Below are 13,710 nucleotides of genomic sequence, written 5' to 3' on the forward strand. Positions count from 1 at the left end.
AGATAGAAAACAATATTTCATGAGACAGGAACCAAGAAAAAAAAAAGGTAGTTATTATATTTGCAGCTAAAGTAGATTTCAAGCCAAGACTGATCCGAAGAGACAAAATAAGTCACTTATACACTTGCTAATAGGTAAGTCCAAGAAGAAGTGATAACAATCATAAAGATATATGCAACAAATACCAATGTACCCAAATATATAAAACAAACATTAATATATATAAAAAATTAGATACACATTAATATAGTTATAATGGGGAGATCTCAATAACGCACTATCACAAATAGACTGATCAGCTAGACAAAAAAAAGAGGAAAGAAGTAACAGAGCTGAACCAAACCGGTGAACAGACAAACTTAGTAGATATCTAGTAGATAGCTATCTCTTACAACATGAGAATATATATTCTTCTCAGCACTACATGATGTGTTATCCTACACAGACCACATACTAGCTCATAGAACATGCTTAAGTAAATGAAAAGAAACTGAAATTATCTCATGTATATTATCAGATTATAGTGCAATAAAATTGTAAATCAATGGCAAAAGAAACCACAAAATCTGCATAAATACATGGAAATGAAATAACACCCTGTTGGACACCCAGTGGGTCACAGCTGAAATTAAAGAACAAATTAGACAGTTTCTATACTTAAATGCTAATTCTAATACATATCAGAACATATGGGATCCAATGAAAGCAGTCCTACAAAGGAAATTTATAGCAGTGAATTCCCACATCAAAAAAACAGCAAGTTCAAAGAAATAACCTGATGCTACATCTCAAGCTTCTTGAAAATGAAGAGCAAATTAAACCCAAAGCACACAAGGGAAGAAATTATAAAGATCAGTGCAGAACGTAATGTAATGGAGACTCAGAAAACAATACAAAGACTCAATGAATTAGAGTTGGTTCTACAAAAGATTAAATAAAATAGACAAACCCTTAACCAATCTTATCAAAGCAAGGAAAGAAAAGATCCAAATTCATGCAATTAGGAATCAAATGGGCAAAATCACAACAGATCTGGCAGAAACCCTGATCATTAATACTTACTTTGAGAACCTATAATAGAATAAGATGGAAAACTCAGAAGAAATAAACAGACACATGAATTACCAAAGCTGAATCAAGAAGATTTGAAAATTTTAAATAAATCACATTCAATGAAAGCAAAGAAGTAATTTTTAAAAAGCTATCAACAAAGAAAAGGTCAGGTCCTGACCAATTCACTGTAAGGTCTTTAGAGAAAATCTAATGCCATTAGTCTTCAGACTCTTTAACAAAATTGAAAGGAAAACAATACTCCCAAACTCATTCTTGGAAGCCAGCATTACCCTAGTTACAAAATCAGAGAAAAAGCCAACCACAAAAGAGAACCATAGACCAGTCTCCCTAATGAGTATAGATGTAAAATTCTTCAATAAGATATTGGCAAACACAATGCAGCAAATTACCAAGAAGATTATGCACCATTACTAAGTAGGATTCATCCCAGGCATCCAGGGATGGATCAACATGTACAAATCAATAAATGTAATATACCACTTTAACAGAACTAAGGACAAAAAAAACAGATGATCATCTCAAGAGATGCAGAAAAAGTATTTTACAAAGTCCAACACCCATTCATGATAAAAATCCTACAGAAAATTAGAATAGGTTTTATCTCAATCCGATAAAAGCCATCTATGACAATCCAAAAGCCAGCACCATACTAATTGTTCAGTAAGAAGACAAATATGTCTCCTATCACCAATGCTCTTCAATATAGTTCTGGAAACATTAGCTCCAGCAATTGGACAGGAAGAAGTTATATTATCATTACATGCAGATGAAATGATATCTTTCTTACATGGAAGACTCCAAAAACTTCACCAAAGGTTCCTATAATTAATTTTCAAATTTGGCAACATAGCAAGATACAACATCAACACTCAAAAACCAACAGTATTCCTAAACAGAACACATAAAAAAATTCACTGAAAGAGAAATTAGAGAAACAACAACTTTCACAACACCATCCAGTAAAATGAAACACTTAGGACGCAATCTAATGAAAGAAGTGAAAGATCCATTATACATTGAAAACTACAGTATAGTGGAATCTCAGTTCACAAACAATTTCTTTCCATGATTCTGGCTGCAAACCGAATTGGAAGAGAGCCGAATGAAATTCAGTGGTTCGGTGGTTCAGTGTTGATCTTATGGGAAACTTTGATCAGTTCTCATCCAATTCAGTTTATGAGCAGAATTGTAGAAAGAATTAAGTTCAATGAACCAAGGTACTACTGTACTCTGAAAAAAGAAATCAAAGTACATCTCATAAAACGGAAAGAGATCCTCTGTTCTTGGATAGGCAGAATCAATATAATGAAATTGACCAAATGTCTACAACTGTTATACAGATTTAATACAATCTCAAAGTACCAACAGCATATGCCACAGAATGAGAGATTCACCCCAAAATTCATATGGAACCAGAAGAGACCTAGAATACCAAAATTAATTATGGGCAACAGGGCAACGCAAGAGACATTACAATTTTGACTTTAAGTTATATTACAAAACTACCATGATAAAAATAGCATGGTATCAGGAGAAAAACCAGATCCAAAGATCAATCAATGGAACAGAACAGAAGATGCAAAAACAATTCCAAGAAAGCTAGCCTCATTAATATATGGTGCTGGAAAAACTGGCTTTCCCCATGCCAAGATTAAAACTAGACCCACATCTCTCACCATGCACTTAATTAAAATTGAAATGGATCCAAGGTAGTAGAAGAGACACACATAGCAAAACTCTAGAAGATACAGGTAGAGGCAAAGACTATGAACAAAACCCTCATTCACAGGAAATATTACGAAGAATCAATTACAGACATCAAATTAAAAAGGTTTTGACAACAAAAGAAACCACCAACAGAGGGACGAGACAACTCAGAGTTGGAGAAAATTTTTATTAGCAACTCCTCAAAGGACTAACATCTAGAATATACAAAGAACTGAAAAAACTCAGAGCCCCCCCCCAAGTTTAAAGATCCAGTCCAAAAATGGGCATCTGAAATAAATAGACATTTCTCAGATGAAGAAGAATAAGAGCAAATAAATACATGAAAAAATGCTCACCATCATTGGTCAGTTGAGAAATGCAAATTAAAACACCGTTGAGATTCCATCTCACTCCAGAAAGAATGCCTATCATCTAGAAATCAACCAGTAACAAATGCTGGGGAGGCTGCACAGTAAAAGCCTTCTCCCTGGTGATGGGAGGAGAGGAGACTTGTACGTCCATCATGGAAATCAATAGGGAAATCCCTCAAAAGTAAAACTAGGGGTCCCATTTGAGAAAAGGGAACGATGGAAAAAGAATAAGAGAATGGAAGGAAAAATGAAAGCAAAGCTTTTGTAAAGAGGAAGGGAAAAAGAGTTGGTGGGAGGGGAGGAAAAGAGAGGTAAAAGAATTAAGATATATTATGTACAGGCACAGATTCTCTAGGATGGATGTAATCAATATGTATGACAGATATGTGCTAATAAAAAAGTAAAGGAAAGAGAAAAAAAGACTCGGACTTCCTAAACCTAGCTGAAGTTACGCAAGGCAATTACATCTGTATCTGTCTTAGTTATTTTTCTCATTGCCTAGACAAAATACTTGACCCACAAAGTAAAGGAGAAAAGGTTTATTTCTGCTCACAGTTGATGGAGTTTCATCCGCAAGGCTGCACTGCAGAGAGCCATCAAAGAGGAGAAACAACACATTGTAAAGCAGGGCAGGTGGAACACAGCCAGCAGTGAATAAGCAAGTCTCAAGTGCTGGCGGCAGCCCTCTCTCTGTCCCTTACAATCCAGCCAGGTCACATGCCCTTAGGGCAGGAAGCACTCATACCCTGGGTGGGCACCCTTAACCCCAGCATCACACAGCCTGGGACTGCAGGAGGCTTTGGAGAAACATCTAGGCATGTATGAGCCATGAGAGGATTCCTTGGTTAAATTTAAACTCCTTTCCTACAAGACACACTACACTCAAAATTCCTCAGCAGTACTGAAAGTCTATAAACTGGCTTCACTGAGAAAGTAAGGAGCAGGAGCCTGACCTTAACGTAAAGGAGCAGGCTGAGCAAAACCAAGTGATGTTTAAATTAATCTACTTCAAAAGAAAACAAAAATGCCCAGATCTGTAGAATGGGCTAGCACATTTGGCAGGGGCTTTTCCCAAACTGCCCACTGCTTCAAGAAAAGTACAAATGTCCTTTGTTCCAGGAAACAATGTACCTCATTTTCAGAGGGCCTACACTCCATTCCTCAGTGTGTCCTGAAATACCTGGCTAATAACCCTTTCTTGTGTCTTTTACTGGCTCATACTGAAATTGTTTTTTCCATGACAGGAGTCAGTGAACCTGCTATAAAGGGTTGGGACAGATTCTTTACTTCAATTTTAGGGATCTCTCAAGACACTACCCAGTGAGAGAACGATAGCCAGAGGCATCACAATATTTGATTCCCAAATATATATTGTAGACCCATAGCAATCAAAACAGCAGGGTACTGGCATAAAAATAAACACATAAACAAATGGATTGGAATCGAGGGACCAGAAATGAATCTATGCATTTAATCAACTGATCCTTAACAAGGATGCCAGGAGTTCCTTCAATAAACGGTGTTCAAACAACTAGCTATCTAGAAGAAAAAAATCATATCTATATCTCACATAACATAAAAAAGATATTAAAATCTTAAACACAATCCTTGAAAGTGTAAAACTGCTAGAAGACCATATAGCAGAGGCTTCAAGTCACTGGTTTCCAGTGATGGTGTGCCCTTTAGAGCTTCCCATGATAACAAACAGCTGGCTGCAGCCTGTGTGCCATAGGTTCACACCACTGGTTCAGGCAATGAGCAACAACAGCAACAAAATCCTAAATGGGACTGCATTTCCATAGCAAGGTCAGCATTAACAGGAAAAAGATAACTTGCAGATTGGGAGAAAAAGAGAGAAAGAAAATGAACAGTTCATGAAGAAAACAACCCTATTAAAAAACAGTCACGGGATCTGAATTGGTATTTCTCAAAAGAAGAGAAATGGCCAACAGATACATTTTTAATTGTAAGAAAGATGCGATGTGAAAACAGTGACCCAGCACCTCACATTTGTTAGAAGAGCTCTTTTGAAAAAGGGTAAGTTCAGTCAGTAGTGGTGGTGAAGGCCTCTAATTTTTGCTACCTGGAAAGCTGAGACAGAAAGACCACAAGCCGAGCTCAAGCTTCAAAGAAGTTAGCAAGGCCATGTCTCAAAATAAAATTTTAAAAAGGGCTAAGAATGTAGCTCAGTGGCAGAGTGCTTGTCTGGTATGTGCCAGGCCCTAGGTTCAAACCCCAGTACAAAAAAAAAAAAAAAGCCAAAGTGCTAGCAAAGATACGAAGAAAAGAAAACCTACACTGTTGGTGGGAATATAAATTGGTACAGCCACTATGCCACTATTTAAAAAACTATACGGAAGATCCTCAAAACACTAAATGCAGAACCACAAATATGATCCTGCAAGTCCATTTCTAGCTATATAACCAAAGGATCTGAAATCAGTCTATCAAAGAGATACTAACATTTCCATGTTCACTGCAGCACTATTCCCTACTAGCTGAGATATGAAATCAACCTATGTGCCCATTAACAGATAAATGACTCCAATGAGCATGTATAGGCACTGGAATTCTATTTGGTCTTAAGATGAAGTGTACTAGTCAGCTTTCTCAGTGCTGAGCTATAATACCCCACAGCCACAACTTAAAGGAGAAAGGATTTCACTGGCTTATGGTTTCGGTCCGTGACAGGCTGGCTCGCAGGCACAGACGTCTCAGCAGAGGGGCGCAGCGGAGCAACGCAGCTTAGTTCACAGCGGCAGGGAAGAAGAGCGTGGGAACAGCGGCAGGACAGAAGCGATGAGGAGCCAGATGCAGACCCGTGCAGACCCGCCAGACGTACCTGCATATGCGCTCCACCAATTCCCAGGCAGATCCAAAGCCTAAGTCCACCCTAACCGCCATCTGCAGGGAGATCTGGCACACAGAGGAATGTAGAGGCTACTGTATGTCTCAGCGACTTCCCTCAAGGCTGAGATACATTACCCAACACCCACAAATGTAAGCAGGAAAGGTTTATTTTAGCTCACCGTTTATACAGGTCTCAGTCCACAGTCAGCTGGCTCCAAGGCAGGGCAGCACGGCAGTGGGGCAGGGCACAGAAGAAACAACTCATGAGGGCAGCAAGGAGGTGGAAGCAGAGAGGCCAAGGGAAGAGGCAGGGAGACAGATCCTTCCAGGTCACAGCCCAGTGGCCCGCCTCCTTCCCCAGTCTTCACCTCCCAAGTCACAGTTAATCAATAAATCATCAGTGATGAGTAGCAAATCTCCATGATCCAATCGCCTCCCCAATCCCCACATATCAGCACATGAGGCTTTGGGGGTTCATCTAGATCCAAACCACAACACTGTGCTCAGTAAACTAAGCCAAGCCCAGAAAGACAAGCAGCTTACACATAAAATCTGTAGGAGTCTAACTGTAAGTTGACAGCGCGATGTGAAGTGTGGTATGAATGAGGCGAGAGATGTTGGAAAAAGAGTATGAAGTCATTGTGAGACCACAGGAGCAGGTGTTGAGGTCTACTGCATGGCCACAGTGACTACACTTAATAATCACCCATTATTAATTGCTGGGAGTAAATCTCACATGCTCTCACCACAAAAAAATGATCAGTACATGATGCGATGGCTATGTTAATTAGTTTGATTAAATCAATCTACATTGTACACATATATCAAAATATTACACTCTACCTCATAAAGATATGCAATTATAGTTTGTTGATTATAAATTTATTTAAAAACCTATGAAGTGGTTCCTCAAAACATTAACATGTAATTACTAGAGAATCCAGCAATTTTACTTCTGGGTATATGCTAGAAAGAATTGAAATCAGAGACTCAAACAAATATTTATACACCCATATTCTCAGCAGCGTTTACTGCTTTTTCTGCCAAAGGCATGAGGCAACCCAGCCATCCATCCATGGATGATCAGACAAACAAAATACTGATGTACTTAAAATGAAATATTATTTAGCCTTAAAATCTGACATACGATGCAGATGGATGAGCCTTGAAAACGTGCTAAGTAAACTAAGGTAGCCACAAAAAGACAAGTGGTGTATTGTATGATTCCAATTATACACAGAACATAAACTAGTTAAATTCAGACACGAAAAGTAGAATGGAGGTTCAATGGATACCGAGTTCCTGTCTGGGAAAATAAAAGGTTCTGCAGATGAACAGTGTGGCACACAACAATGCAGATGTAATTATGGCCACTGCACTCTATACTTCAAAATGGTTAAAGTAATAAATTCTACATTGTATGTATTTTACCACAATAAAAATACTCTATAATACTCTTTCATAATGTAAATTATTTATAAAGCGAGAGTTCAACACATCTGTGGTACATGGGAAATAAAAAAGGGAAAGGTTATGCTACAATAGAAAAATGATACAAATGCCATCCACCCCCAACCTGCGCAGCACTCTGGGATAAGAGGCGTGGGCTCTGGACAGACAGATGACCTTCTCGAGTCACTCAATAGCTCTTTCAAGTAGAAGGGCGCATTCCTCTGGTTTCTTCCAAGTCCTTCAACTCTAACTGGGTCCCCTGTTCTTGCACTCTGTCATCCTTATGGTACACCCCAATCCCTGCTTCTAGCTCTATCAAGCACACACAACCGTAAGTGGGCAGAAGATCACAGATGCCACCATATGATGTGGTGACCAAGACCACACTCTGGAGTCAGACTTCAGTGCAGATTCCACATTCAACCCTTTCTAATTCTGTGACCTTGAGAAACTGCTTTGTACTTGGGACCTCAGTTTCTCTGTACATAAGACAAGAATGGCAATTTCTGTGCCAGGGAGTTGTTGAGAAAAACAGAGGGCAATGTAAGCTAAACACCACACTTAGCATCTCCTAAGCCTTGACAAGCACTAGCTGTTATTTTAATAGCCTCTTCAGCACTGACCATGGTGCTGAGCACTGAACAGCAAGGAAGGCTCAATAAATTTTCAGCATCAGTGGATGTTTATTCATTATCTTTTATGCTTTCTACACTAAGCTAAATGACCCTCAATTAAAGATGCATAAGGCAAGTCCCTATCTCAGATGCTTTATTCTCACATGCCTCCAGCATACTATTGAAGACAATGCCTCCTACACAACTGACACTGAAAAAGTGCTTGGAGAGTTAAAATTTTGAGTTTAAAATCTAGTCTTGTAGACTACTTGTATTCATATGACTTTAACAGAAAAATACATAATCATAAATACAAAGTATATAGGATTATGATATTTTAAGTCTTAAAACAAAGAGAGCTTTTTCTTTGGTAATACTATATATACAACCCAGAGCCTTCACACTGAACTATATTCCCAGCCATTTGGTTTGGTCTGGTTTGGTTTGGCTTGGTTTGGCTTGGTCTGGCTTGGTTTGGTTTGGCGTGGTTTGGTTTGGTTTGGTTTGGCTTGGCTTGGTTTGGCTTGGTCTGGTTTGGTTTGGTTTAGTTTGATTTGACTTGGTCTGGCTTGGTCTGGCTTGGTTTGGTTTGGTTTGGTTTGGTTTGGTTTGGTTTGGTTTGGCTTGGTTTGGCTTGGTCTGGCTTGGTCTGGCTTGGTTTGGTTTAGTTTGATTTGACTTGGTTTGGCTTAGTCTGGCTTGGTTTGGCTTGGTCTGGCTTGGTCTGGCTTGGTTTGGTTTAGTTTGATTTGACTTGGTTTGGCTTAGTCTGGCTTGGTTTGGCTTGGTCTGGCTTGGTCTGGCTTGGTTTGGTTTAGTTTGATTTGACTTGGTTTGGCTTAGTCTGGCTTGGTTTGGCTTGGTCTGGCTTGGTTTTATGAAGTTGCCCAAGTGGCCTGGAATTCATGACCCTCTGGCATCAGGCTCCCCAGTAGCTGAGATTAGGGGTTTGCACACTATGCCAAGCCTATATACCTGAGTTGTGCTCTTCAATGTATTGAAAGCTTTGAAATACTTTTTCTACACTATCTGGGGGAATGCATGAATATCCCCATTCTGCAGATGAACAAGCCTAAGATGAGGAAGCAAAAGGATGTGTGCCAGGCCACAAAGGCAATGGAAGAGAGCTCTCAGGCTGCCCATTCAGAAGCGCTTCTGTTTCAAGGGCCATATGCTGGCTTGACACCCAAAGGAAAATCTACACCCCCACCAACCCCTCAGCACACACTGTGCTTCCCACTCAAGACAAAGCTGAGTTCAGAGCAGTGCTGAAAAGTCAGCCTGTGTGCCAGAAAGGGCACAAAATTGCAAGCTGTCTCAGAGTGATGAGAAAAAAAGCAACTGAACAAGCCCCAGAGGCACACAAACATAAGTGACCTCAACTTGGGATTCATATCTAGGCCTAGATTTTAATTTACAAACACAGAGATATGAAGTTTACAAGTGCCTCATTTTGCTTTTACTAGAAAAAAGTAAGATATCAGATCCCACCTTTACCACTACTAAACAGCCTCAGGAATAAAGTCCAAAAGTGAAAATAAAGTCACCTAAAACACTCTCATGGGCACTCCCACAGAAGCCATTTATGCAGGCTCAGCTGTGAAGGTTTATCAGGAAATCAGGTCGATACCTGAAACCTCGCCACTTGGATAAAAGGCAAAAGACACTTAAGCATGAGTGGCTCCTAAAACTGAAAAGCTAATTAAACTTCGCCTCTTTAAAAAAGAAAAAGTAAAGTCAGAAAAGGCAAAAAAGCCAATAAGAAAAATGTATTCTTACTTTTGAGCATAATAAAGAAAAAGTGACACTGCCTGTTTACCAGGCCGGTCCCTGCCGGAGTGGTGAGTGGAACAGCGGCTGCAGGGAATGCTGCCCAGCCTGAGGGAACTCTCTTCCTGGCCTGGGGACCAGGCCCTGATTCCCTGCTGGGTCCAGTGAGTGGGGCCCCCACAGGGAACCCCATCCCAGGCTGGCAAAATTCTCTCCCACACCTGGAACAACACTTGAAGCTCCAAAATACAGGAAGACGACAAAACGAAAGACCAAAATGCAATCTCAAACATCCAGCCCAACCCAAGAAAGCCTAGGAGCCATGTGCATAGAAGAAAACACATGCCACATAACTGAAATACCTGAAATAATAGTAACTGAAATAAAGAATCAACTCTGGGAAGCCTTAAAGGAATTCAAACAAGAAATAATCTCTCAGGTAAAAGAAGAAATGATAAAAGAAATGAAGCAGATGCTAAACATAGCTAAAGAAGACCCAGTTAAAAAATTGGAGGAACTAAACAAAAAGATAGAATCCCTGGATGAACAATATAAGAAACAAACACAATACATAAAACAGATGCAAAGAGATATACAGGACATCAAAAACTCCATTGAAAGGTGTAAAAACCGCCTCAAAGAATGTGAAGATAGAATCTCAGACCTCGAAGACAAGATTGCAGCCAGGGAACAGGAAAGGAAAGATCTTTTAAAATAACAAGAAATCAGGAAATACCAATTCAACACCTGCAAGATGACGCAGAGAAACAACATAAGGTTGATAGAGATAAATAAAAATGAAGGGGACAACATAAAGGATGTCAAGAGGATATTTAGAGAAGTAATAGCTGAAAATTTCCCAAATACGAGATTGGAAACTGATATCACGATCAGTGAAGCATAGAGAACTCCAAATAGCCATAACCAAAATAAATCTACACCCAGATATATAATAATGACCATCCCAGAAATTGAACAAAAGAATAGAATATTAAAGGCTGTCAGAGAGAAAAGACAGATGGCCTATAAAGGAAAACCTATCAGAATCACAGCAGACTTCTCAGCACAAACAATAAAGTCAAGAAGAGCATGGAGTGAAGTATTTCATAACCTAAAGGAAAATGATTTCCAACCTAGGTTGATGTACCAGGCAAAACTGTCCTTTAAAATCAATGGAGAAATAAGATACTTCCATGACAAAGATCAGCTGAAAAACTGCATGATCACCAAGCCAACCCTGCAAAGAATACTGAAATACAGCCTAGATACATTTAGGAAAAAACAACTAAACAAAGCAGACAATTAAACAGAGCAGAAAGATAAACATGCTACAGCAGAAAGATAACATGTCAACAATAAACCAATATATAACAGTTCTAACTATTAATGTAAATGGTCTCAATACACCAATTAAAAGAAACAGACTGGCAGAATGGATCAAGAAACAAAATTTAACCATATGTTATCTACAAGAAACCCATCTAACCCAAAAGGATACTCACAGACTGAAAGTCAAAGGATGTAAAACAATACTTCATGCAACAGGAACCCAAAAAAAAAGCGGGGGAAGCTATTCTGTTTGCAGACAAAGTAAACTTCAAGCCAATAATGATCAGAAGGGATAAAGAAGGTCACTACATACTGGTTAGGGGAAAACTCCAAGAGGAAGAGATAACTATCTTAAATATATATGCACCAAACTCCAGAGCACCTAGTTATACAAAACAAGTACTAACAGAAATGAAAAACGAAATCAGCAGTAACACAATTCTAACAGGAGATCTTAACACACCATTGACACCAATGGACAGATCAACCAGACAGAAAATCAACAAAGAAATAAAAGAACTGAATCACACCTGTGAACAAATGGACTTAATAGACATATACAGAGTATTCCACCCAACAACAACAGAATATACATTCTTCTCAGCAGTACATGGGACATTCTCTAAAATACACCATATATTAACTCACAGAACATATTTAAATAAATGCAAAAGAGTTGAAATTATCCCTTGCATGCTATCGGACCATCGCGCTATGAAATTAGAAATGAACGATAAAAGATACTGCAAAAATCCCATAAACACATGGAAACTGAATAACACACGCTTGAGTAATCAGTGAGTCACAGAGGAAATTAAAGAAGAAATTAAGTAATACCTACAAGAAAAGGAAATACAGATACAACTTACCAGAATCTCTGAGATGCAATGAAAGCCATCCTTAGAGGGAAATTTATTGCATTGAGTTCCCACATCAGGAAAACAGAACAAATACAAATAAACAACCTGATGCTACACATCAAACAGCTAGAAAAAGAAGATCAAGTCAAGCTCAAAGCCAAAAGAAGAGAGGAAATTATAAAAATTAGAGCAGAAATCAATGCAATAGAGACTAAGAAAACAATCCAAAGAATCAATGAATCAAAAAGTTGGTTCTTTGAAAGAATAAATAAAATTGATAAGCCCCTAGCCAACCTTATTTAAAAAAGGAAAGAAAAAGCTCAAATTCATGCAATAAGAAATGAAAAAGGTGAAATCACTACAGACTCTATAGAAATACAGAAGATCATCAACGCCTTTTTCAAAAACCTCTACTCTCAAAGGTTTCATAACACAGAAGAAATAGACAGATTCTTAGAAACATATGAAGTACCAAAGCTAGATCAAGAGGATGTAAAACTGCTGAATAACCCAATTGAACATGTAATTAATTCCTTACCCACAAAGAAGAGCCCAGGCCCAGACGGATTCACTGCAGAATTGTACAAGAAATACAAAGACGACCTAATGCCGACACTCCTCAAACTATTCAATGAAATTGAAAGGGAAGCAATCCTTCCCAAGTCATTCCTGGAAGCAAAGTACCAAAACCTGAGAAAGACCCAACTGAAAAAGAGAACTACAGACCGATCTCACTAATGAACACAGATGCAAAAATCCTCAATAAAATATTGGCAAATAGAATGCAGCAAATCATCAAGAAGATTATACACCATGACCAAGTGGGATTCATCCCAGGCATGCATGGATGGTTCAACATACGTAAATCAATAAATGTAATCCACCATATCAATAAAGCCAAAAGGAAGAATCACATGATCATTTCTATAGATGCAGAAAAAGCCTTGAATAAGGTCTAACATTCATTCATGATAAGAACTTTACAGAAAATTGGAATAGATGGTCTTTACCTCAATATAATAAAGGCCATCTACAACAAACCAACAGCCACTATCATACTAAATGGCCAAAAATTGAAAGCTTTTACTTTAAAATCAGGCACAAGACAAGGATGTCCTTTATAATATAGTACTGGAAGTACTAGCCAGAGCAATTAGACAAGAGAGAAAAATAAAAGGGGTAAAGATAGGAAAAGAAGTTAAATTGTCATTGTTTGCAGATGACATGATACTCTACATAGAAGACCCCCTAAACTCCATTGAAAGACTCTTAGATATAATAAATAAATTCAGTAATGTAGCTGGATACAAAATCAATACTCAGAAATCAATAGCATTCCTATACACTAACAACAAAATCACAGAGAGAGAAATAAGAGAAGCCACACTCTTCACACTAGCAAGCAAAAAAATGAAATATTTAGGAATTACGCTTACAAAAGAAGTGAAAGACCTATACAGGGAAAATTATAATACACTGAAAAAATAAATTGAAGATGATCTCAGAAAATGGAAAGACATCCCATGCTCATGGATAGGAAGGACAAACATTGTGAAAATGGCCATTTTCCCAAAACTGTTATACAGATTTAATGCAATCCCAATAAAAATACCGTCAACATACCTTATAGATCTAGAGAAATCACTCCTAAAATTCATCTGGAACCAGAAGAGACCTAGAATA

The 13,710-nt window shown here is 38.4% G+C and overlaps 1 protein-coding gene across 13 annotated transcripts in view; it reads right to left on the bottom strand.

Annotated features, from left to right (window-relative positions):
* Prelid2 (PRELI domain containing 2) overlaps nucleotides 1–13,710 on the bottom strand; it is a 396,128-nt gene that overhangs the window by 339,652 nt on the left and 42,766 nt on the right. The window contains exon 6 of one of the 13 annotated variants that reach the window (XM_063232304.1): nucleotides 13,667–13,702. The exons of the other annotated variants lie outside the window; for them this stretch is intronic. Coding sequence (XP_063088374.1) covers nucleotides 13,682–13,702 — 21 coding nt within the window. The 3' untranslated portion in view covers nucleotides 13,667–13,681. Of the gene's footprint in view, nucleotides 1–13,666; nucleotides 13,703–13,710 lie in introns of those variants that run through there. 13 annotated transcript variants of the gene reach the window in all.

This window comes from Cavia porcellus, unplaced genomic scaffold (genome assembly GCF_034190915.1).
Source record: "Cavia porcellus strain 051 isolate PalLab524CR breed Dunkin Hartley unplaced genomic scaffold, mCavPor4.1 scaffold_21, whole genome shotgun sequence".
Lineage (NCBI taxonomy): Eukaryota > Metazoa > Chordata > Mammalia > Rodentia > Caviidae > Cavia > Cavia porcellus.